This window comes from Babylonia areolata, chromosome 17, assembly GCF_041734735.1.
Source record: "Babylonia areolata isolate BAREFJ2019XMU chromosome 17, ASM4173473v1, whole genome shotgun sequence".
Taxonomy (NCBI): Eukaryota; Metazoa; Mollusca; class Gastropoda; order Neogastropoda; family Buccinidae; genus Babylonia; species Babylonia areolata.
This window is the reverse complement of record NC_134892.1, coordinates 19,283,447-19,308,446: the sequence shown is the minus strand read 5'-3', so window position 1 is coordinate 19,308,446 and position 25,000 is coordinate 19,283,447. Positions and strand designations below refer to the sequence as shown.

Sequence of the window (25,000 nt, the reverse complement as noted above, 5' to 3'; positions counted from 1 at the left end):
TTGTGTGCATGTGTGTGCATTTCTGTAGTTTTGTGTGTGCATGTAAGAATGTGTTTTTGAATCTATATCTATGTGTGTGTTCGCACAAGTGTGTGTGTACGTGTGTGTCTGTGTATCCGTGCGCGCGCGCGTGTGTGTGTGAAAAGAAAGAGAGAGAGACTCTGTGTGTGTGTGTGTGTCTGTCTGTCTGTCTCGCACACACACACACACACACACACACACACACACACACACACACACACACACACACACACACACACACAGAGCGTATGTGTTCGCATGTGTGAGATAGGATAAGATAAGATATGAATAACTGTATTATCCAATTAAGAGAAATTACATCAGGTGCAGCAAAACAAACTTAGACAAGTACTCAACTAAAAACATTATACCTGACACAATTTTTTGTAAAGCAATAAACACACACACACACACACACACACACACACACACACACACACACACACACACATTTTGACTCAAGTGTATGGTACTTTTACGGTCATTGTGACCCACGTGTACTCGAATATTATAGCCTACCTAATACTAATATGCTGTGACTCATATATGCTATTGCATTTTTTCTGTTGTCATTCTCTTTTTTTCTTTCCTCCTAGATTCTGTACAGACTACAGCCTAATGCAGATATCATCATTGCTGAAGAACGGATTCTGCAAAGACAGAAGTAGCATTGAACAGATCGTTCACCTGTGCACCCTTTGCGAAAAACAACTCCAACACCAGATGGGATTCTTCAGTCTGGCAGGAGGCACTAATGGCCGTAACTGACATAAACAGGAAACAGAAAAAAGAAAATAATCAGCAAAAGCTTATCATCATAATCGAGCAACTATACTCCAAAGTAACCAGCGTGGTATTCACCCAAGGACCTATAATTGGCGAGTGGTTCCATAATTCTGTTGGAGTCCGTCAGGACTGTACCAACATTGTTCAACATATTCCTGGAACGCATCATGACTGACGCACTAGAATATCATGCTTGCACAGTCAGCGTGGAAGGAAGAACCATCACAACCCAGATGACATCGACGGCTTGGCAGGTAGTGAGCAAGAACTCAGCCAGCTTGTTAAAAGAATGGATGAAACATCGACAGGTTATGGCGTGGAAATCAGTGTCGAGAAGACCACACTGATGGCCACCACCATCACTGCTGATATAACTGTCCAGCAACAGAAGCCAGGAACTGTTCAACAGTTCACCTACCTGAGATCCACCGTCAGCAATGAAGGATCCAAACGAGGAATACTCTCAAGGGTAGCAAAAGTAACATCAGCACCGTCCAGACTAAAACCTGTATGGAAGGACAGCAACATATCCATGAAACAATACCAGACGCCTCAGTGAATGACATGTTGGTATGTGCCATCTTCCTGTATGCATGCCAGACATGGACCCTCGTTGCGAAAGCCAGGGAAATGAGGTGTTGTCGCAAGATACAGACACACTGACCACATCATCAGTGAACAAGTGCACCAAACTACCAAGAAGCCCAATGGACCACCTGAAGATCTGCTGATGTCAGTTGTGAAAAGAATGCTACGCTGCTATCGCCAGGTAACAAGAACCAGTGGCCTTGCAAGAACATGGAGACGGATAAGAAGACAAACGAAATGATGGACTGCAGACACTATAGAATGGACAGGAAAACCATTTGCAGAGACACAGGTTTTGACACACAATCAAAAGGCCTGTCTGTCTGTTTCTCTCTGCCTCTCTGTCTTTGTCTGTCTGTCTGTCTGTCTGTCTGTCTGTCTCTCTCTCTCTCTCTCTCTCTCTCTGTCGCTTTCTTGTACCCGTTTCCTTTCTGCTTTCTTTTGTTTTACTTATCTTGCTTCTGATTTCAAACAACAAAAACAACTACTGAACATCAAGTGGCAAGACAGGACCCCAGACACGGAGGTGCTTGCAAAAGCCACCCTTCCCAGCATCTTCACTATCCTCATGCAGTCCCAGCTTCGCTGGGCTGGACACGTGGCGCGCATGCCAGACCATCGGCTGCCCAAAAGGCTCTTCTATGGCGAGCTGCAAAAAGGGAAGAGATCACACGGGGGCCAGAAGACGCGCTTCAGAGATATTCTGAAAGTCTCTCTTAATAGTAGGGGGCATTAAGTCCGAAAAACAGGTGAAAGCTGCACTTCATGATAAAAACATTCTGTTTGGTTTTTCTTATTCCTTATTCATTTGTGGTTCATTTAAGCAAGGGATCCACCTTATCACTGCACCGGAAGTGGGTGTGGTCAGCGTCTAAAGTAGGTCACTGAGTTCAAAACAAATGACACTTATTTTCTCGGTTATTTCGTTTTCTTACCCAATTTCACACGTGGAAATGTACAGAATGTGGCCTCCGAATGTTAATTATGCTATTATGTACTTGCTATGTTATGTAAATGTCTTCAGGAGTGTTTCGTGACAAAAATAATAAAGATAAAATAAAAATAGAAAATAGGTCACAGTGTCAGTGATGCTAACTGGTCGTTGTTTAATCTCAATGTGCACTGTTATGTTGCTCATACATTTTAAAGAACATGTACATATTTTTCATCTTTCTCTGGGCTACTTGTCCCCTAAACAAAATATTTTTTAAAAAACATAAAAAAAACAACAACAAACAAATTTTTTTTTTTTAATGTAAAAAAAAGAAGGGGGAGGGGGAAAAAGATGTGTCTAGATCTTTGGGTGCCGTTTATGATAGCAACTCAGCCTCTTTTTGAATTTCCTCTGCCATGAGTTGATATTTTGCAAAGTACTTCAGTCTCTTAAGATATGACATTGATGATACTGATATAGCAGCTCAACAATCACCTTTGTTTCAACAATCTCATCCACCCATTTCAGTCTGCCTATCGTGCTGACCACAGCACCGAAACCACTCTCCTCCACATCCTGAATAACCTACTGCTAGCGTCCGACTCAGGACAGATCTCCCTTCTCACTCTTCTCGACTTGTCAGCCGCCTTTGACACGATAGACCATTCAATCCTTCTTTCCCGTCTTCATTTTACATTTGGTATCAACGGCACTGTTCTAAACTTGTTCAAATCTTATCTCACTGATCGATTCCAGTCTGTCATTGTTGATAATTTCCAGTCTGAACCCGTTAAAATTGAACATGGAGTCCCACAGGGATCTGTTTTAGGCCCAGTGCTCTTCACACTGTACACTGCTCCTCTCGCTGAAATTATCAGCCGCCATAATGTCAGTCATCATTCTTATGCTGATGACACTCAACTCCAGAAAGTGATACACCTGAAAAACTGTTGTCGCTCTTGCAAGAAACATCTAACTGCTTCCTGGATATTCAAAATTGGATGACTCTAAATAAGGTACAATTGAACGCGGACAAAACTGAAGCAATGATCATAGGAACTAAACAAAAACTCTCTTCCATTACAACTAATACAATCAAACTTGGCAGTACATCCATCCCTCTGTCCAGTTCAGTCAGGAACCTCGGCGTTGTCCTTGACAACACACTGTCCATGCAAACATTTATCAATCAGACATGTCAATCCTGCTGCTGTCAAATGCGGCGCATCAGTTCCATCCGGAAATATCTGTCCATTGACGCAACATCTAGACTTGTCGTTTCTCTCATTCTCTCTCGCCTTGACTACTGTAACTCTCTATTGTCTGGTTTGCCTGCTTCATCCATTCAGTCCCTTCAGCGCATACAAAATTCTGCTGCCCGACTCGTCCTCAGAAAGAAAAGATCTGAGCACATCACTCCTCTTTTGCAACATCTCCACTGGCTCCCTGTCTCACACCGAATAAAGTACAAGATCAGCACTCTATGCTACAAATGTATTCACAAATCAGCCCCTTCCTATCTCTGTGGCTGCCTTCACCTCTACACTCCATCTCGCTCACTACGATCAGCTTCGGATCCACTCCACTTACGCATACCCAGATTCAAACTCTCGACTGTTGGCCGCCGTTCTTTCTCTGTCTCTGGACCTTGCAATTGGAATGAACTTCCTCTTTCGCTTCGTCAAGTCTCCACACTCAGCTCTTTCAAGTCTGGCCTTAAAACCCACCTCTTCCCAAAATAGCCTCCCTTCCCTGCCTCTTCCTTGTCTTTAGTTTCTCCAGTTTTAGAGTTATGCGTGCGTGAGAATGACTGGTGCGAAAGCGCTTAGATTTGTCTCTGCACAAGATTCAGCGCTATATAAGTACCATTATTATTATTATTATTATTATTATTTATATACTTGTAATTAAAGAAAATCAATCGTAAATCTGTGAATGTAAGTATAATCAAGGTCGATCAGCTCTGCCAATTTCCAGAGGCACCACACGCATGTCTAAAACATTTTTGCTTGGATACGTTTTTAATTCATATCAAGCATTCACCAAAAACTGCAAACATATACGCTCAATTCGCTTGTTTTGCCTTTCTTTCAGCACTGACAGACAATATCGTACTTACTAGATTCAATGTGGAGAAGAATGATTGTAGAATAGTAAAATCCTTCTCATTCTCATAAGGGTAAAGAGTGCTTCCAAGGAAGGGTGGTGGGTCTTGTCGCTGATGCCTGACTGCCTTCTGTCCTGCAGTCCTTTACAGCAGTCCGATGTGGGAGGATAAGGAGAAATTTTAATATACCGTTGCGCACACTGGTGACTGTAATTTCACATTTCACTTTTTTTCTTGCCCAGGGCATACACAGGTTGGTCCAATGACTCCATGCTGCCCTGGATGCTCCACCGCAGGCTGCACGACGTCCATTACATGTTTTGTCATTGCGATTCAGTGCACATTTTCTGATAGCATGGCCAATGTTGCTAGTATATCTGTCCAGATACTCATGACGTGCAGCATGGAAGTCTGACCAGGAAAGTGTACCAGTGGCAATCTCACGTTCATCTTCAGTGACACCTTTGCAGTGACTTACTCATTTGATTTTTGCCTCTTGACTCCTTCTGGACCATAGGGATGCAACAGTACTCCAGTGGACTCGGTTTTTGGCTGCTCTCTTCAGCCGGGCCTATGTCCATCCGGTTGTGCCTTCATCTCATCCTCCAAGCTTCTTTTCCAGGTCTGCTTTGGTCAGCCAGCTCGCCTCCTGTCTTGTGGTGTCGTCTGGAGGCTTTCGAAGGGTATTGCTATCCAGCCCCATTTCCTCTTCCTGATCTCCTCACTAATGGGCACCTGGTTGGTTCTTCTCCAGAGGCAGGCATTTGATACATTCTCTGGTCATCTGATCATTTGAAATACGGTGCAGGCATCTATTGATGAAGGCCAGTCGTTTGCTTGTGTTCGTCTTGGTTGTTCGCCATGTTTCAGAGCCACACGAGAGGACTCCTTAACGTTGATGTTGAAGATCCTCAGTTTGGTGTGAGTGGAAAGAGATATAGAGTTCCAAATTGGCCGCAGGGTGTTGAAGGCATGCCTCGCTTTGTTGATGCGGTTCTTGATGTCTTCATCCGCCCCTCCGTCCTTGCTCACTACGCTGACACCTTTGCAGTACACCAACCATTCACTTTCAGTGTTGCGCGTCTTGCTTTCAAGTCTGACGGCTGGTTTTGCACTGACGATACATGGTGGTATTTAGACATCTTTGGAGGTCAGAGCAACTGGATGCACTTTTGTGTAGGTGACAGAGAGGGGGGTGGGGGGCATTATTTCCATTCTGGCTGACACCGATTGCTGAACTAGGGGTGTGAAGTGCATAATTGCATCTGCGTCTTCATGCTTATTCTGCATCAAATATCCCATGGAAGGTGTCTCCCGCTGTTGTCAATCTTGAGATGTGGTCAATTTTGTCGACCGCTCCAACTATGTAAATGTTTGTCATCATTCTTGGCGGAAGAACTACACCGTCTGTTTCAAATTTTTGCTATACACTGTTTGCAATATCTGTTGAAATAGACAACACACGCTTGTATGAGATTCCAAGGCCAAGGCTATGAAGGATTTCAACCAGCCCTTTCTTTCTTGTCTGACAATGAACTTTAAGGCCAGTAGATTAGGAATGATGTCTGTGTCCTGTTGCGCTGCATATGTGATGTTGCTTTTAATGATTTTTTGCATTTATATGCAATTATCTGTGATATACTGACAACAGTTTGAATCTGGTGTGGAGTGGTTAATTCTTCAATGGAATCTGGCCCACTGGTTATCATGCTGATGGGCGCCTTTAAGGTGAAATGTATACAATTTTCTTGACATTCTGTGGATGAATTTGCCATTGAATGAACTATCTGGCTACAACAGATCACTTCTAATCAGCTCAGCGGTTTTTGCAAGATGTGAGGCTTCTGAATCATAACTGCGTGTTTCTTGATGGTGTCACCGAGGTTTTTGTCAAACATTAGGACACTTCTCTGCTTTGTAAAGTGGCAATGGGGTCTGGAAGAGCTGTGCGAAGTTTATGTTTGATACGTGATGAATGCACTTCAGTTTGCTCGATTCCTGATTGTGCCAGTCCATACGTGTATATTCTACACAACTGAGACATATCATCGTCATGTCTTTATTTTTCTCTCGTGAGTTTGCATTTGACAGATTGTCAGCACGTCTATAGAGTTAAATGAGCATGTGTATGGTACACATCTATTGTTACCATGTCCCCTGAAGCAAATTTAACTAAAAGACTTCTATGCTGAAGCTCTTCTGTACAGTTTCTCATCTTGTAATCAAGTCCTAAGTCCAGCTCCTTGCAGTATACCCTCATCACTGTTTAAAAAATGCATTAATCTATTCGCATGAATACCAAACAGGTTTCTTGTTTTCACAGGACTAGCACTGGATTTGAAATTCTTATATATATATATATATATATGTATGTATGCTCCCAGTCTCCTTTTAGAGGTTGTCCCTGCTTTCCTCTGTTCTACATCTCTTCTGCCACTTAGAAAAATGTAGAAACGTTGCTTCATATCCATCTCCTTCATCAAACAAAGACAGATCAACAGAATTGGGCAATGTCCTAATCTTTTAAAATCAGCAAAGGTTTCAGTAACATAGGCGTAACCAGCACATTCTCGCTTGGTTGGGCAGATCAAAGTTTCTTGTGATGCTGTTTGACATAACGCACAAAGATTCCAGTTGATTTCCACCACGTCTTCAGTCATCGACTTGGACTGTGGCGGATCACAGCAACCACATACTTGTCTGCATTGACATGACATAACTCTCTCTGAGAACAAAGCAAGACAGTTGTGGCGAGCTCATTTCTTTAAGTTTCAATTTCACATTGTTCAGAACCCTGTCGACTGTGAAGGCCTCTTCAGGGCTATATGCTCTAATCATACGAAAAAATCAATTTAAGCATACTTCCTTACAGAATATGCAATCTACAGGGTTGTCAATAGATATCATTAAGTCCGTAAATTAATTAGGTCATTTTGTCTTGTACAAACTAAACAATCCCTTTTTAATTTTCTTCTCTCTCTCTCTCTCTCTCTCTCTCTCTCTCTCTCTCTCTCTTTCTCTCTGTGTCATTCTTTCTTTCGTTATTTATTCATTTATCTATTTATTAATTTATTTATTCACTTTTTTTGTAAACTGTACAGTTACAGTTATATAATACTTTCATCTAAAAATTAAACGCAATAGCAATACCCTATTGTTGATTACCACACTTCAATAGCAGATTTTTTTTAATGATTTTTTTTTTAATTTAAAAAGAAAGAAAGAAAAAGGCATAACACCTTCGTTTTAAAAATCTAACTTTTGTCGCTAAGGATTGCCGTACTTCAGTTTCTGGTCTGCCATGGGCGATGAGAACAACCAAACCAGCGCAGTGCGCGCTAAGCGCCAGTCTCTGAAATAGGGAAGGTGCTGACAGCTGCGGGTCAGGCCGGGGTCACGCCACATCCTGCCTTGCTAAATACTATGGTGTCCCATTCGCGTGTGAGTGGTATAAATGGTCTTCGTAATTAATTTTAATTAATTTTTACGCTTGCCACAAGCCACTGGAAAAGTGGATCCCTCGCTTAATGGGTTCATTAGGACTTATTGTACATGTATGTCAATTATTATGTTTTTATCACAAAGTGCAGGATTTATATTTAATGCCCCCTACTATAAAGCGTTTGACATCAACCCTGACTCCTTGGAGGAATCTGCAATGGACCGTGACAAATGGCGCGCTGCTGTGCACAAAGGCGCCAAGTTGTGCGAGGCTAACAGGACTGCTGCAGCTGTTCAGAAGAGGCAGACCAGAAAGTCACGGGCAAACTAGCTCCCTGAAAATGATATGCCTGTCTTTGTCTGCCCCAACTGTCAGCGAACATTTCGTGCGCAGATGGGACTATTCAGCCATCTGCGCATTCACAGATAGACTCATGAGCATCCCCCCCCCCCCGGCCCCCAAACCACCACCCTCCCCCCATCCACCAGCTGGATGACAACGATGGTCATCATCGATCTCGATGGACACACACCACCACCACCACCATAATAAATGAAACAAAAATAACTGAGCACACATTTCACTCAATATGATTACCGTCTCCAGTACCACTCTTTTGTACAACATACTTGGTCCAGAATTTGTATGTGACACCTGTACAAAGATTTAAACAATCTGAGGAAGGAAGAGACAGACAGATACTGATTGACAGACTGACAGAAAGACATAACACAGACAGACAGACAGGCAGACAGACAAGGGTACACACAGAGAGACAGGCATGGGGCATGGAGAGAGAGAGAGAGAGAGAAAGAGACAGACAGACAGACAGACAGACAGGCAGAGACAGAGACACAGAGAGACACACAGAGATAACACGAACAAGAACAAAAACTTTAATCTCCGGTCTCCAGCCCCTAGAAAGAGGTCAAAAGTTGTCACAACCCATAAGGGGTTGACCATGTACCCTCACCCTCCCGAGACTAACTAACGTCCCAACAACACACATACACAGAAAAGTTCAGCTCAGTTTTGTTTGTTTGTTTGTTTGTTTGTTTGTTTGGGGGTTTTGTTGTTGTTGTTGTTGTTTTTGTTTTGTTTTGATTTGTTGTTTTTTACTGTGGTCATAGGAAAGTACACGTAACAAACCAGAGCACTTAAATATATTAAATAGATACAGAGGCAGACCACTGGCCCAGGGTGAAAGCACAGACCCACACAGACCAACACCGACACACCGAAGAAAGGGGTAAGAATGAAACGCCCCACGACTTCACAGACGGCACCCAACAGCTCACACGCTGGAACGGTGTCCAGTCTCTTGAGAGTTTCAGTAGTTTCAGTAGCTCAAGGAGGCGTCACTGCGTTCGGACAAATCCATATACGCTACACCAAATCTGCCAAGCAGATGCCTGTCCAGCAGCGTAACCCAACGTGCTGAGAAAAATAAAAGCTCTCCCCGGTCTCTTGAGAGAGCTCGGCATCAAAAGCAAAGGGGAGTCTTTCTCCCCCAACTTCATACATTCTTGAATTCTGCTCTGATGTCAACATATTTAAGAATTGGAACATGCCACATATATTCCAAGGAAAGGACGTGCGTAAGCTCGGCGTTAAGCTGAGTATACACACGAAGGGGAAAGGGTGGTGAAGGAGAGAGGGTGGTGAAGGAGAGAGGAAGAGAGAGAGAGAGGGGGGGGGGGAGAGGAAAGGGGGAGAAGGGAATGAGAAAAGAGGTGCACGTGAACACACGCACAATAAACGCCACAAGCCGTGACTAAAGTACACAATATGGTGATCACGTAACGAAAGTTCAATGTAAAATTCATATTAACTTCAACCTGAAGAACAAAAGTGCCTCTTGTGCATTGTAATTCTAAATGTTTTCATTGCTGACGACGAATTCCTGTCGTATCTTCAGGCCATTAAATATATAAACATAGTTTCCGAATACTATAAATAGAACCATTCTTCAGCAAGTGAACATATGATCGACCTTCAGAGTTCAGATGTTTTTGCTTTGAGTTATTGTAGCGGTCACAACTGTTTATAAAATGATTTTCATCTTCGACCACGTTACAACGTATACATGAGTATTTTGAATTACATTTGAATGTTCTCCTGAAAAAATGATCCATTTATAGGGAGCAAACCAAGCCGTAATTTTGTCAAGCAGTCCCTAAAACACTGTTTATCCACAACGTCAAAATATTGCTCACATTTAAAACCAGTTTTGAACAGTCTGTAGTTATGATATATATGATATATATATCTTTAGACATTACTGATTCGTCCCACTCTTGCATAAATATATCTTTCATTCTTTGCATTTCATTCATTATGACAAAAATGTTTGCTCACAACCAACGCCCTGTTGCAACTAGACATACCCAAATGCAAGTCTAAATAAAGTATTTTTCACTGAAGACACCAAGTATTTCCCCCCCCCCCCCTTTCGTCCAAGTTAAACATCAAAACAACTCTTCTTGCTAGCAGTCACTCACCTGTCTTCTGTCTTCACAAGAGAAATGAAGTTATGGCGACTGGATCAAGAAGGGAGTGAACAAGTATGTGCATGACTAGATCGATATCGTTTCTCTTTGTCAACAGCCAGGAATCGCCACAAGTTGCCGTGTTATAATGTCCTCTACGTTAAGCCTCCTTATTGATCCGGATCAATACAAACACTGAAAAGCACTGAGAATCAAGAACACGAGCTTTCCTGTTGGTGTAATTGAGTAACTCACCTCTCTGTGTGGTGCAAAGCAGAAAAAAACATGGCGCGTGAACCAACAAACAGCCCAGTTAAACGTGTGTGCGTGTGTGTGTGTGTAAGTATAAATCTGTCTATAGTTCAGTGCCACCGCCCCTACATCATGTCCCACTATCCGCCAAACTCAGCCCCCCACCCCCACCCCCTCTCCAAATCGGCTGCACGCTTCCCTCTACCACAACAAGTCTTTTCAGTCGTGGTGCTTTCAAAACAGATCAACACACATGACGTGTTCACTGGGCCAAGGACAGAGACCTGACACCCGGTGTGACAAACTCAAACTGCTCCCCACCTGGTGAGACTTACCCCAGGGTCATTCTGGCCAGCCCACTCTCCCACTTTTCAAGGTTTATCCCTGCTTGTCACTTCAGGTCCACATGGACACCAGGGTAATTTTGGGCCAGCCAGACTTTACACACCGGGTAAAAAGGATCAAAGGGGGTTTCGCTTAGGTTGCTACACTGGTATATGAGCCTTCCTTTTAGGCCAACAGACAGCGAGAAAGTGACTTCGTGGAAGTCGTGCTGACAATTTGACAAACACAGCCAAATGCCGCGACACACACGTTACGTAATGCTACAAAGCTGTCACAGTCAGGCGATGCGACAGGGTTTATAAATAAGTTACTGTCCACTTTATTGTAGCCATGTGCTCAATACGACTGGCTACTCAACTCACAGCACAAGCTGAAATCTGATCTATAGCAGACGCCATTTTCGCAACTAACTTGCTGGCCTACAACCACTTGCGCAGAATGTGTGACGCCATTCCCGGTTTAAACGCAAAGCCCATTCTTAACCTATTCTCTAAACATCTATTAAATCAAGTCTCTGTATCGTTTACTGTTATATTATATTTGTTGTGCTTACACACACACTTGAATCAGTTAGAAGCATACTTGGTTTCAGTTTAATCATTCGTCAGTCTAAAGTTTTCAACTGACGCTAAGCTTACGTCATTTGTGGGCTTGTGAGTCTCTGTGGGCTTTTCCAAATACAATAGACTGAGCAACACACTAGACGCCACTTTCTTGGCATCAGAGATCTTTTCCCATCCCTCTTGCGGCCAATCAGTGGCAGCCTCTGTGCGTGTGTGTATGTGTGTGTTTGTGTGCATGTGTGGGTCTGTATTTTTGAGTGCGTTTGTGCATGCGCGAGAGTGTAAGTGTACACAAGTGTCAGTGGAGTTCTGTGCACGTGCGTGTGTGTGTGTGTGTGCGTGTGTGTGTGTGTGTGAGGGGGAGGTGGGGGTGCGGGGGGAGGTGGGGTAGAGGATGAGGTATGTGAGTGTATGCATGCCTACACTGTGGGAGCAACAGGATATTGGAACGTATATATATGTATATATATATATATATATATATATATCTTTGTACATATGTGTGTCTCCCGGAGATATGGGCATATGTGTGTGCGCTTGTACAAGTAAGTGTTCATCTGTGTGTGTGTGTGTGTGTGTGTGTGTGTGTGTGTGTGTGTGTGTGTGTGTGTGTATGTGTGTGTGTGCCGTGGAAGCTGTGATACGTAGACTAGAAATGAGTGTGTGGAGGAGGGGGGTAGAGGAGGTGCAGGGTAATGTGTGTGGTGTGTGTGTGTGTGTGTTGGACCTCATGTACGTTTATATGTATTTGACTGTGCTTTCATATCTGTGAAACTGCATGTTCGGTGCATATCTGTTATGCATGTGTGGGTGTATATGTGAATGTGTGTCTTCATGTTTTACTTTTTTTTTTTTTTTTTTTACATTATAGTTATTATTTATTAATTTATTTGTGTAAGCTTATCTATCATTTATTCACCTTTTTTTTTCCCTCAAGGCCTGACTAAGCGCGTTGGGTTACGCTGCTGGTCAGGCATCTGCTTGGCAGATGTGGTGTAGCGAATATGGATTTGTCCGAACGCAGTGACGCCTCCTTGAGCTACTGAAACTGAAACTTACGTCATTTTGTCTCGCCACAAACCACTCCAGCTAAGTGTCGCGGTACGCAATTGGGCGAACTGTAATCTCTGTTTCTGACGTAGCGTATTTAATAATATCTCTTTTGTCGGATCAGTAAACTACAAGTATTATATACTGGCAGAATCGTCGCAATTCCATCTTTAAATCTATACCATTTGTGTTTGCCTACGTTAAACTGATTTAACGCAGTTTGTAATTTTCTGCGATGAGCTCGCTAAAACTGACCTTGTTCAGGTGACTTAAATTAAGATTATAAATTTATCTTAAATAATCAACACTTCATTTTATACTCATTAGAAAGAAGGCGTTGAGTTCTTTCTTTTGCGACCTATCCGACGTAAATCGGTTCAGGAATCATTTAGAAATCTATCACTGAACACCTTGTAACTAACACACTGCTGAGCAAATTTAGGAGCATTTGAGCCGGTCTGCTTCGCGGCACACCCGATTGTCTTTGCAGTCCGCTTACCTTGCATAAAGAGAAGGAGTGGGTGATCAGTGGTCATTTTCTACCTGGTCAGTCATCTGACCAGAGCCGCTCTCTTTCTCTCTTGCAGTTTTGCAAGCAGTGTGTGTGTGTGTGCGTTGTCCCAGAGGTTGACATCTCGCTACGTATCACTGCACTGTTTTATCTCTTCTCCTCATTCTTCTTCTTCTTCTTCTCTCAACTTCTAAATAACTACTGTGTAAATAAAACAATAGAAAAACCCGTTTGTGACTGGCCTCTATATGTTCCTGGCCTGTGTGTGGGGATTCTTGTCATTCTTGTCTATCCTTTAATTCATTCATTAAATAGTTCTTTTGTACCGTTCCCCCTTATTATAATAGAACAACTCGGGTACATGGCTACATTATGAAAGCAGATATATTTTCACAAAATGTTTTCTGTTGTTTGTGTTTTGTTTGTTTGTGTTTTTTTTTTGTTTTTTGTTTTTTTGTTGGGTTTTTTTTTTTTGTGTGTGTGTGTGTGTGTGTGTGTGTGTGTGTGTGTGTGTGTGTGTAAGCTGCCTGTGGTATACCATGGGGTTCTCAATGAATGCACAATGGTGGACGTGAAGGTGATAGAGGTTTGTGTGAGGAAGTGGGGGGTAGAAATGGTGTTGGTGATTTGGTGGAGGCAGAGGCTGAATGTGGGGCGTGGGAGGGAGGGAGGTGGTGGTGGTGGTGTAGTGCTGCCCCCACTGTCGTAGTCATGACCACCACTACCACCATCTTTAACTGAATAGAATAGAATAAAATTGAATATACTTTTTATAGTGATAAAACCTTAAAGTTTATAACACACAATGAAACATGAACATAAACATGAGCATATAAAGAAGAGAAACAATCGTGAACAAATTTCGGCAACCTTGACTGCAACTCTGTCAGAAGGATCAATTCACTAGGCTCTGCATTTAGACGACATATATCGATTTGGAATCTGTGTCTGTAAGTATTGTACTTTTCACAACTGTCTAAAAGGTGAATCTCATCTTCTAAACTGTTATAAGTATCACACAGTCTTTGTTCTTTCGGTGTATTTTTATATCTTCCCTATTCGATTTGTAAGTCATGGGCGCTGATTCGTAACATGGTCAGTGCTTTCCTGTGTTGTGTATTTGCTGTGTTCTTTAAATACGGTTCAGTTTTACAATTTGTCACAGCGTTCTTGTAAATCTCCAGTTTAGATGAACTGCTATGTTTCGGTTTCCAAAATCCCACACACCCATTTTCAAGCTGCCTCGACATAGCATACTTTAATCTTTTAACACTAAAAGTGAACTGATTTTTCCAAACATGATCTAATCCAGTGCCAGTTAATTAATTTCCCATGAAAAGTGGACACTGAACATTTTTTTTGTTTGTTTGTTTGACGATACATGCATTTATATGTTGTGTATGCAAGTGAATTTTGAGGAAGCTCTAATATGTGTATCCAGTAGCCATTAACTTGACATTATTTTTAGGCTAACAGGGAATCTTCCCAATTTTCCTCAAACGGAGAGAACCATTGCTCTTTTATGTACACCAAGTAATTGTTTACAAAACTTGACAAGAAGTCTTTCATGTGGAAATTTGTTGAAAAGACAATTACTGCGTGATTCGAATAAATTAAACGATACATCTCCTGCAACACCATATGGAAACTAAACTTCTGCTCCGTATGTTGAAATAGGCGTCATCAAAGTATCATATAACTGACACATGATATCTATATTCATATTTGTGTTACGAAATGTTCTGAGTGGCACATGTAGAGCCTTATTTGCTTGATTTTTAGATGACCTTGTGCTCGACTTAAGTTGCCATTTCTATGAAATATAAACTCTAAATATCTATATTCTTCTGCTGTTTCAATTATGGCCTCTCCGCATTTGAAATGTAGGGGTATTTCAGGGACAGTTTTTGAAAGAAAATAAAAACGATTACTTTTGTCCTTTCTCTGCTCAAACGTAAGCCCCATTGACTGCAGTAAAAGTGTAAAATGTTAAGTTTTTGTTGCAAGCCGTCTTTAGATAATGATATAATAACAAAATCATCTGCATATAAAAGACGTGGGAGTCTAGTAGATGAAGTGCTGTCAATCGTTGGGGAGTTCATATCTGTGGTGATATAATTTATGAAAATATTGAATAGAGTTGGGCTGAGTGTATTTCTCTGATGTACGCCCTTTCGAATAATAAATTCTCTGCTGAAATGATCTTGTGATTTTGCGTAGATTTTAGCGTTCGTATACATATTTTTTTATGATATTAAAATGTTTACCTTTTATTCCTATTCGGTGTAGCTTCAGCATTATTGCATCATGCCAAACACTGTCGAACACTTTTTTGGAAATCTACAAAACACGACTGGGTTTGTTTTTTTTTTCATTATCTCATCTACTAACTCTTTTAAAACAAAGATTTGATCGTGGTTCTATAGTTTTGTTTTCGAAATCTGGCTTGTTCTTTGATCAAAACGTCGTTAGCCTCCACATATTCATTCATTTTTGTATTCAGGATGGTGCAGAATACTCTACCAAATGTATTAGTCAGTGTAATCCTCCGATAGTTATTTGGGTTCATTGGGTTGCCGCTTTTATATAAAGGGATACTGATACCAGTTTTCCAATTGGCTGAATACATACCAGTTGTATATATTATATCATATAGCTTTTGCATGACAGGTAACAGAACCGGAAGACCGCTTTTGATCATCTCATTTGTTATTGCGTTCCTTCCTGGCGATTCTTTTGTTTTTATGACTTGGGCATGCCTTTCGTATTTTTTTCTTCAGTAATTTCTTTATTGAAACTTAATGTATTACCATCATCTAACATTTCAGTGTTTTCAAGTTCATCTTGAACTTTTGTTTTTTGCTCGTCATTTGTTTCCACGTCTTTTCCAATTAAATTTTCTAAATGATAAATCCATTTTGAAACATTTAATTGATGTTTACATTCGTTCTGCTCTCCCATTGTCTACAAAGTTGTATGTTCGTCCATATCTATGTTCGGGGCTAAGGGGACATATTCTCTCTCTCTCTCTCTCTCTCTCTCTCTCTCTCTCTCTCTCTCTCTCTCTGTCTCTCTCTGTGTGTCTCTGTCTCTCAAAAACAGCTGTCTGTCAAACTGCCAATTTGTCTATCTCCCTGTCTTTCTTTCTACATGTCTGCACATGTGTGTGTGTGTGTGTGTGTGTGTGTGTGTGTGTGTGTGTGTCTGTGTCTGTGTCTGTGTGTCTGTGTGTGTATGTCTGCGTTCGTCCTCGAGACCCCCACCCTCACCCCCCTCCGAACGCAGAATGACCTCGATATTGGTGACTAGATTTTCTTCTGACCTCAACATTTTTTTTTTTTTTTTGTACCCGGACTTTCTTGGGTCGATCACCGTTTTATTTTGTATATAAATCACACAATGCCAAATAAATCAATAGCGTTTATGGAATAAATACGACTTTTCACTCACTGATTTTGGGCTTGTTACAATACTATGGAAGGAAAATGTACAAGTCATACAATTAAGTGTACAAAACTTATCTATGTTTTTCTTTGTTTTTTGTTTTGTTTTGTTTTGTTTGTTGTTGTTGTTGGACCTCAACATTGGTGATGTAGTCATACCAATGTATCCTCAAGGTCTTCAGAGGCAGCGTTGGTGGATTCTCTCCTGGAGGCGGATGTAACTGCGGAAGATGACCCACCACTCAGAGCCGTAAGGGAGGGTGGTCAGCTCCACGGTTCTGAAGACGTTGATAATAATAATAATGGTATTTATATAGCGCTGAATCTTGTGCAGAGACAAATCAAAGCGCTTTCGCACCAGTCATTCACACGCATGCATAACTCTAAAACTGTAGAAACTAAAGACAAGGAAGAGGCAGGCAAGGGAGGCTAATTTGGGAAGAGGTGGGTTTTAAGGCCAGACTTCAAAGAGCTGAGTGTGGAGACTTGACGAAGCGAAAGAGGAAGTTCATTCCAATTGCAAGGTCCAGAGACAGAGAAAGAACGGCAGCCAACAGTTGAGTGTTTGAATCTGTGTATGCGTAAACAGAGTGGATCCGAAGCCGATCGTAGTGAGCGAGATGGAGTGTAGAGGTGAAGGCAGCCGCAGAGATAGGAAGGGGCAGTTTTGTGAATACATCTATAACATAGAGTGCTGATCTTGTACTTTATTCGGTGTGAGACAGGGAGCCAGTGGAGATGTTGCAAAAGAGGAGTGATGTGCTCAGATCTTTTCTTTCTGAGGACGAGTCGGGCAGCAGAGTTTTGTATGCGCTGAAGGGACTGAATGGATGAAGCAGGCAAACCAGACAATAGAGAGTTAGTCAAGGCGAGAGAGAATGAGAGAAATGACAAGTCTAGATGTTGCGTCAGTGGACAGATATTTCCGGACGGCACTGATGCGCTGCAGTTGTCAGAAGCAGGACTGACATGTCTGACTGATAAATGTTTGCATGGACAGTGTATTTTCAAGGACAACACCGAGGTTCCTGACTGACCTGGAAAGAGGGATAGATGTACTGCCAAGTTTGGTTGTCAATTGTGATGGAAGACAGTTTTTGTTTAGTTCCTATGATCATTGCTACAGTTTTGTCTGCGTTCAATTGTAACTTATTTCGAGTCATTCAGTTTTGAATGTCCAGGAAGCAGTTGGATGTTTCTTGCAAGAACAACAACAATTTTTCATGGGTATCACTCTTCTGGAGTTGAGTGTCATCAGCATAAGAATGACGACTGATATTATGATCAGTGTACTGTGTGAAGAGCACTGGGCCTAAAACAGATCCCTGTGGGACTCCATGTTCGATTTTAACGGTTTCAGATTGGAAATTATCAACAATGACAGACTGGAATCGATCAGTGAGATAAGATTTGAACCAGTTTAGAACAGTGCTGTTGATACCAGATGTAAAATGAAGACGGGAAACAAGGATTGAATGGTCTTGTCAAAGGCGGCTGACAAGTCGAAAAGAGTGAGAAGGGAGTCAGACGCTATCAGTAGATTGTTCAGAATGTGGAGATTGTTGAAACAAAAGTGGTTGTTGAGCTGCTTGAGGACAGCTTTTTTAAGGGGTTTGGATATGAATGGAAGATTAGAAACTGGTCGATAGTTTTTCAAAATGTTTGCGTCCAGGTTGGGTTTCTTCAGAAGAGGCCGGACGATTGCAATTTTGAAAGTGGATGGAAACGTTCCAGTGAGAAGGAATGAGTTGAAAATATTGGTGATTGTGGGGAGAAGCTGTGAGACACACTGGGAAAAGACCAAGGCTGGGATAGGATCGAACTCACAGGATTTTATTGTCATTTCTTTCAGGATTTCATGAACTTGTTTCAGTCAATGGATTAAAGGAATGGAGGGGAGTGCCGCTGAATTGAGGATCAGGATGAGCAGGTTGGAAAGACATTTGGTCTAAGATGGTACGAATATTTTGGACTTTGTCGAAAAAGAAAGAGGAGAAGACATTGGGGAGTTCAGATAAAGTGTAGGCAGAAGGAAGAGGAGTCCTTTTTGCAGTTCCAAGAAGATTTGACATGATAAAGAGATTTGGTGGATGTGGCATCGAGAATTTGAGAAGAAAAGAAGTTTGTCTTTGCTGATGAGATCATATGTTTGATTTTATTCATTTGTTTTCGGAATATTTGATTGTGGACTTGCAGTTTTGTTGATCGCCATCGTCTTTCCAGTTGGCGACGTTTGCATTTTGCAAGTCGAATGTTTTGTGTGTACCATGGGGCGGAAGGTCTGTCAGGGAGCATGCGGGTAGTAGGGGGTGCAAGTTCATCCACCAGTTGATCTCAGTTGTGAGGTGGTTGTTGTTTCACACACTGCTGTGGAGCCTTCTAAAGCCACTGTTCGCTTCAGTCTGTCTGCTGTCCACTTCCTTGTCAATTCATGAGTCAGTGGAGATAAAGCTCTGGAGATAGCAGAGCTGCTGGACAGTGTTCAGTTTTGACTTCTTTGTGGCGTTACTTGGTGGGTTCTGCTCCTTGAGGCTGGTGGGGGAGGGAGAGTGCGGACTTCAGGTTTCTTCAGAGTGATTCCAAGACGAAAGAGGTCAGCAGCGTCTGCAATGCATGGAGTGATACGCTACAAAGACCTTTCAGTGTGTAATACTGGGGCAGCATTGTAAGTAAACGTATGGGTCAGTCTCAACAAGGTCTTAACATGGGTTTGCAGTCAATGCAGGCTAAAGACGATTTCGTGCGGACGCGGATTTTATCTCTTTCTACTTCATCCTAATCGTGAGTGTCGTGCTCTAGCACCATACAAAAAAAAAGGAAAACGTTGTATGAACGTTCTGTGGAAGGGCTGTGTGAGTCACCACCACATCTGGCATGGCTGAGATGACTCCGTAGAGGTGAATGACCATGGTAAGGAACTTCGCGGGACGCCCAGCTTTCCTGCTTACCGTGTTGCATGCCTGTGTCAACAATTGGTTAACACATTACTTTAAATCTTCTTTACCACTCTGCCCGGTCCTCGGACATAAAGCGGGAATTGGTCGTAAAGATCCATATCTACATCAATATAGGGACCAGTCTGGTGTGTGTGTGTGTGTGTGTGTGTGTGTGTGCGCGCGCGCGCGCGTGAGTGTGTGTTTGAAGAAAAGGGGCATGTACAATGATATATACACCCTGATATAAAACCCGCGCACGCGCTCGCACTCACGCACGCGCGCGCGGATACACTCCCGTACACACACGTGATCTGTACACACATACACAAACAGAGTGATAATAAAATCTAATAAAACGTAACGCAACACACTCGCACACACGCATGTATACACAAGCACGCACGCAAACACACATACACACACACATGCGCGCACGCACTCAGTAAGTGCGCGCACACACACACACACACACACTGGAATCGAGAATCAATACAATTTAATTCCGTTTTTTCTTAATCAAAAGTCAAAGTAAAACATACACGTACATCTGCTAAGCTGTAGAAGCCTCGTCAAGCATGAAGCAAGGCCTTCGTGGTTCACGTGTGAATTTTGCTGATTTTTAACAAAAAGGAAAAAAAAAGCGAAAGCGAAACATGGGTACATGGGGGTGGGTTGGGAGATAATTGAGGGTAATTGAGCAAGGTGGGAAAGGGAGTGGTGGGTTCGGGTGTTACCAGTACTTACTATAATTCCAAAACACATATTTGCTCGCCGTCTCAAACGAATACATGTCGAACCAAAAGTTATTTTTTGAGAGCAGATGATTTCCATCGAAAGTTTTGTTTTGCGATCCTAACATGAACCTCGACCAAAGTTTCAATCTTTCCCTGCCTTCATCATGACCTTCTGGGTTCAACAAATCGTACTAAACTCTCCAAACATATGCAGATTTTTGGTAATCTCCCTTTTTCGGTTTCTTTCTCACGAACTGAAAATGTGCTTGCTGCAATAAAAATGCACAAAAAAATATGGTCTTAAAATCACGTCAATCTGGTAATGAACTTGGAACTACCTATGAAAATCTTGTAGATCTGGAGGCTTAGCGATATAATCTGCTAGTGAGCCGTAAATACGGTCTAATCCGAACCGACAAACTATTTCAAGACAAAAATGAAGATGTCAAATTGTATCATGGACACTCATGCACACATACATAGTTTTACATTCATACATACATACATACATACACACAGGCAAAGAGACAACCAAATTAAGATTACTACATAATTTTAGCTTATACACATGAGCCACTGAGGGCGCGAAAGATAAATTAACAATAACATCATCAACAACGAGCAGAAAAAATAAGCCAAATTTTGTATGAAAAAGGTCAAAATAACACACATGTGCACACCAGGAAGAACAAAGAATTGACGGTAACATGTACGCGTATTGTCACTGCCTGTTGTATAACCGTAAACAGAAATAAATCAAAAACAGCATCATCAGCAATGAACAGGAAAGAGAAAGCAAAACGATAAACGTATACAGATTCCTGATGCTGTACTTCATTTACCAAAGCTTGAGCAGACTATACAAAATCACTTGTTCATATTCGTTCCAACATATACACTGTACATTTTAGAACAAAAATTTCCCCCAAGTTATTCAAAGCAGCTAACATGATCAATTATGTATTTTAGAAGAAAGCTTTTATATGCTGTGAGAAACGGCAGTCATATCTTGATAGGTGTTGGTCTCCACATGAAATTGTCCTAAATCGGATATAAATGTTTAAAACGATGCAAGCTTAAAACATTTTCCCCCATTCAACAATAGACTGAATGGTGACAAATCCACCTGAAAAAATACATATCATCACAATATGCATTTTAAAGCTTCCAAATAACGTATTCCAAAATAAAATATTCCAAAAGCAATGGACTGTTCACAAACTCCTGTTTATCAAAAGTAGAAATAAACAACCATGTGCTCTGTAGGTTAAATAGTTAAAAGCTCTGGGTCCCTTTGCCTTCAACGTCCATCTGGGTAGTGAGATTATATCCGCTTATCCATCTATGTCCATTATTGTTACAATTCAAGCACTATTTACATACAAATAATAAATTGTCTTTTCACAAATAAAACCATATCGCCAGCATAAAAATACACCCACATATTAAAAATCAGTATTCATATACTCAATATCGTACATTCCTTTTAATGTATTCACATAATACCACTTATTCCACGAAACAACCTGAATGGATTAAACAACAAAGCAGGATCTGAAGCACTTGATTAAGGATGGAACAACTCTGGGGCATCTCATGGCACCGAAAACTGACACATTCTGAAACCAATCTGAAATCTCTAATGTTGTGGACAGTGTCCGTGTGGGGAGGAGGGGAGAGGGTGTGTGGTACTGACACGTGACCAGAAAGGGATACAAACGAAAACTTTGATGACAGAACATAGGAGACATGAGGGAAAGTTAAGTCAGTCACACTGGCAGAAATGGTGTGCGGCTTTCGCTTTCAGTCAAGGGATCAAGAGCTCAAACCTCAAAATCCAAATCTCACCCAGTCGACAGATGCACACCCCCTCTGCCATGTGTATATTATGCCCGCATAAGATCAAAATAAGCACTTTACAGATCACGGGGGCAGTCTGGGCACGTGGATCATGATTGGCAGCCAGAACAAAAATAAAGGTTAACACAGACGGCAAACCCTCGACAGCCAGGTGTGCTTGACAGCTCCAAAGTCTGTCTTTGAGTCTCTGGACTTCCGAGCATCCAACAACGATGTCTCTGCCATGGACAGAGAGCCCCACTGCCTTGTGGATCATCCCCAGGAGAAGAAAACTAGAGGGGTGTTCTGATGGAGAGGTAAACTGAACGCCATGTCGTCACCGTAAAAGCATCAACAGAAGTCAGTAGGCAACAGTAAAGGCTTACGATTCGTCCTCAATGTAGATAACAAAGGTGGAAGGAAAAACCAAGACCCAACAGTCAGCTGTCGCCAGTCAGAAGCTGGACAGCCACCAACCTGTGAAGTGCTAAAGTGCATCCCTAGCTGTGTGGACCTCAGTGTACACCTACTTGACAGAAAGGCAGAAACACACGGACCAGGTAAGGCAAAGAGAACAATTAGGTCACCAGAAATTTGTACTGCGATCTGTAAAGTCAGAATAATGAGCACTGGCTTCTCTAATGAACTCCAATGGATCGATTCCACATCGTACAAAACGAATGGGATAAATGCTGAACTCCACATACCGAAGCTCAACAGAGCCACCGCACAAACCAGACTGGCCAGTACCTTGAAGGAGAGAATACAGACCCAGGACTGAAGAATTCACTTCATCTTGAGTAGATCGTGTCCAATTCTGATTACTCAGAACACGAGAAAACCAGACGGAGTGACCCAGTATATGCAACATTACTATTCATACATTCTCGGATGCAGACGAACATGAAAACACTTTTGCCGACATTAATGGAGCCAGTGACTGATACAAAAACAACTGTGTTATCTGTCACAAATGGGACATGAGCATTCTCCCCAAGTCCCAGACAATCACTTGGAACTGTGCCAACAACCAATGCCTCTGGTCGGATATCAAGCAACCATCAGAGATATTACAGGAATAATCAAATGAACAGAACAAGGTCACAGCAAGGAAGTCAGCACCCCATAAATCCTGAACAAAGCCATAGTTAAATTCATTAGGCAATAAAGAGATGGTTGGAACAATCCACTGAGCTGTATTCAACAGTGAACAACAGTGTCCGAGGAAGCCTTCATCCAGACACACAGTCTGCCCATCATGGTTTGATTCCCCAAGGAACCACACGCTGTAAAGCTCGGGAAAGAAAGGGGACAACATTGCGAGTGGCGAGACCTCAGGAATAATTGTTTCTAAGCACACACACACACACACACACACGGACATTAATTCGTCTAGTGAAGACATTACCCCTTACACTTAGAAAAAAAAGAACAAAAGACAGTCCCATTAATTCTAAAGAACATCACATTGCTAAGCATAGTTGTAGGACATCATCAACAGTATCATATTTTGTTCCTCCAGTATAGTTTGCCATCATCATACCCACAGAAATACAAATAAGCAAATGAACAAAAACCTATCAGCTTCCTTTTACGTAATGGCCAGGTGAGAATAGTACATGGTTTCCAACGCATGTATGAATACCATTCACTGGGCATTTACACACAGCAAAATTAGAAAAAAGCAAAGTAAAATCAGAAAAAAGCAAAGCAAAATCAGAAAAAAGCAAAGTAAAATCAGTAATTAGATATATACATCAATGATGTTCCTCTGAGCACTGCAGACACTAATTCCCTACAGATGCCAAACAACAGCTAAGCCAATTTCCTGTGACATCAACACTTCTAGACCACATAATTCATTTTCACAACTGAAAACGCTGTCATATCAGTGGGTATCAAAGTCTACAACATTCATTTCGAACTAAAGAATGAAACAAAACATAAAATTTATAAAATAAAATTACACACACACACACACACACACACATTCTTTGTTACCATTACAAGAGTGACATATAGGTCTGTCAGCTGTGAGGGTTAACATTCTAAACAACAGTGGTCTCTAAAGCATATTTTCCCGTCTCTTCAAGTGTTTTCGCTTCTTCAGCTTCTGCAGCTTTTTTTCCCAATTCATCAGCTTTCGATTCCGCATCTGCAGCTTCTTTTTCCAATTTTGATACTTTGTTCTGATTCTTACCCTGACTTTTTGCGTCTTCAGCTTTCTTTCTCGCTTCTTCTGCTTTCTTTCTCGCTTCGTCAGCTTTCTTTCTCGCTTCTTCAGCTTTCTTTCTCGCTTCTTCAGCTTTCTTTCTCGCTTTCTTTCTCGCTTCTCCAGCTTGCTTTCTTGCCTTTTCAATTTTCCTTTTCGCTTCTTTGGCTTCTTTGGTGATCTCTTTCGAAGAGCGTGTCAGCTGTTTCCCTGTTTCATCCCTCTTCTCCCCTTCGTCTTTTCTTTCTTCTCTCAACTGTGATCCTCGTGGTACATCCTGCACACAGGCTGTCTTTATGAGGGGGCATCATCATCACCAACACCACCTTCATCGTTATTATCTTCATCATCACCACCACCATTATCAACATTATCATCATCATTATCATTATCACCACCACCAGTTGCAGCAGTATCTACATCCTCACCACAACCACCACCATCACCATCACCACCACTGCCACCATCCCACCACCACCACTAACACCACTTGCATGGTCATCATCAACTTCTTCTTCCTCCTCCTCCTCCTCTTCTATTTCGTATACGCATCATTGTCGTCGTTGTCGTCGTTTTCGTCATCAGCCAAAGAACATGTGAACTGTAGCAGGAACAGAGCAACAACTGCACTGACAATCACAAAACCTGAAAATTGTGTTCCAGTGTGTGTGTGTGTGTGTGTGTGTGTGTGTGTGTGTGTGTGTGTGTGTGTGTGTGTGTGTGTGTGTCTGTGTGAAACTTGAAACTT

The 25,000-nt window shown here is 41.9% G+C and overlaps 1 protein-coding gene across 11 annotated transcripts in view; it reads right to left on the bottom strand.

The window, feature by feature from the left end:
* LOC143291713 (uncharacterized) overlaps window positions 1–25,000 on the bottom strand; it is a 73,308-nt gene that overhangs the window by 26,110 nt on the left and 22,198 nt on the right. For 4 of the 11 annotated variants that reach the window (XR_013056574.1, XM_076601746.1, XM_076601744.1 and 1 more), the window contains exon 1: window positions 10,380–10,839. The exons of 3 other annotated variants lie outside the window; for them this stretch is intronic. Coding sequence is in view for 2 of the 8 variants with exons in the window: in XM_076601741.1 (XP_076457856.1) it covers window positions 24,089–24,529 (441 nt within the window). In the remaining 6 variants the exon portion in view is untranslated. Of the gene's footprint in view, window positions 1–10,379; window positions 10,840–19,946; window positions 24,530–25,000 lie in introns of those variants that run through there. 4 more of the 11 variants (XM_076601741.1, XM_076601742.1, XM_076601745.1 and 1 more) reach the window with 3 other exon arrangements.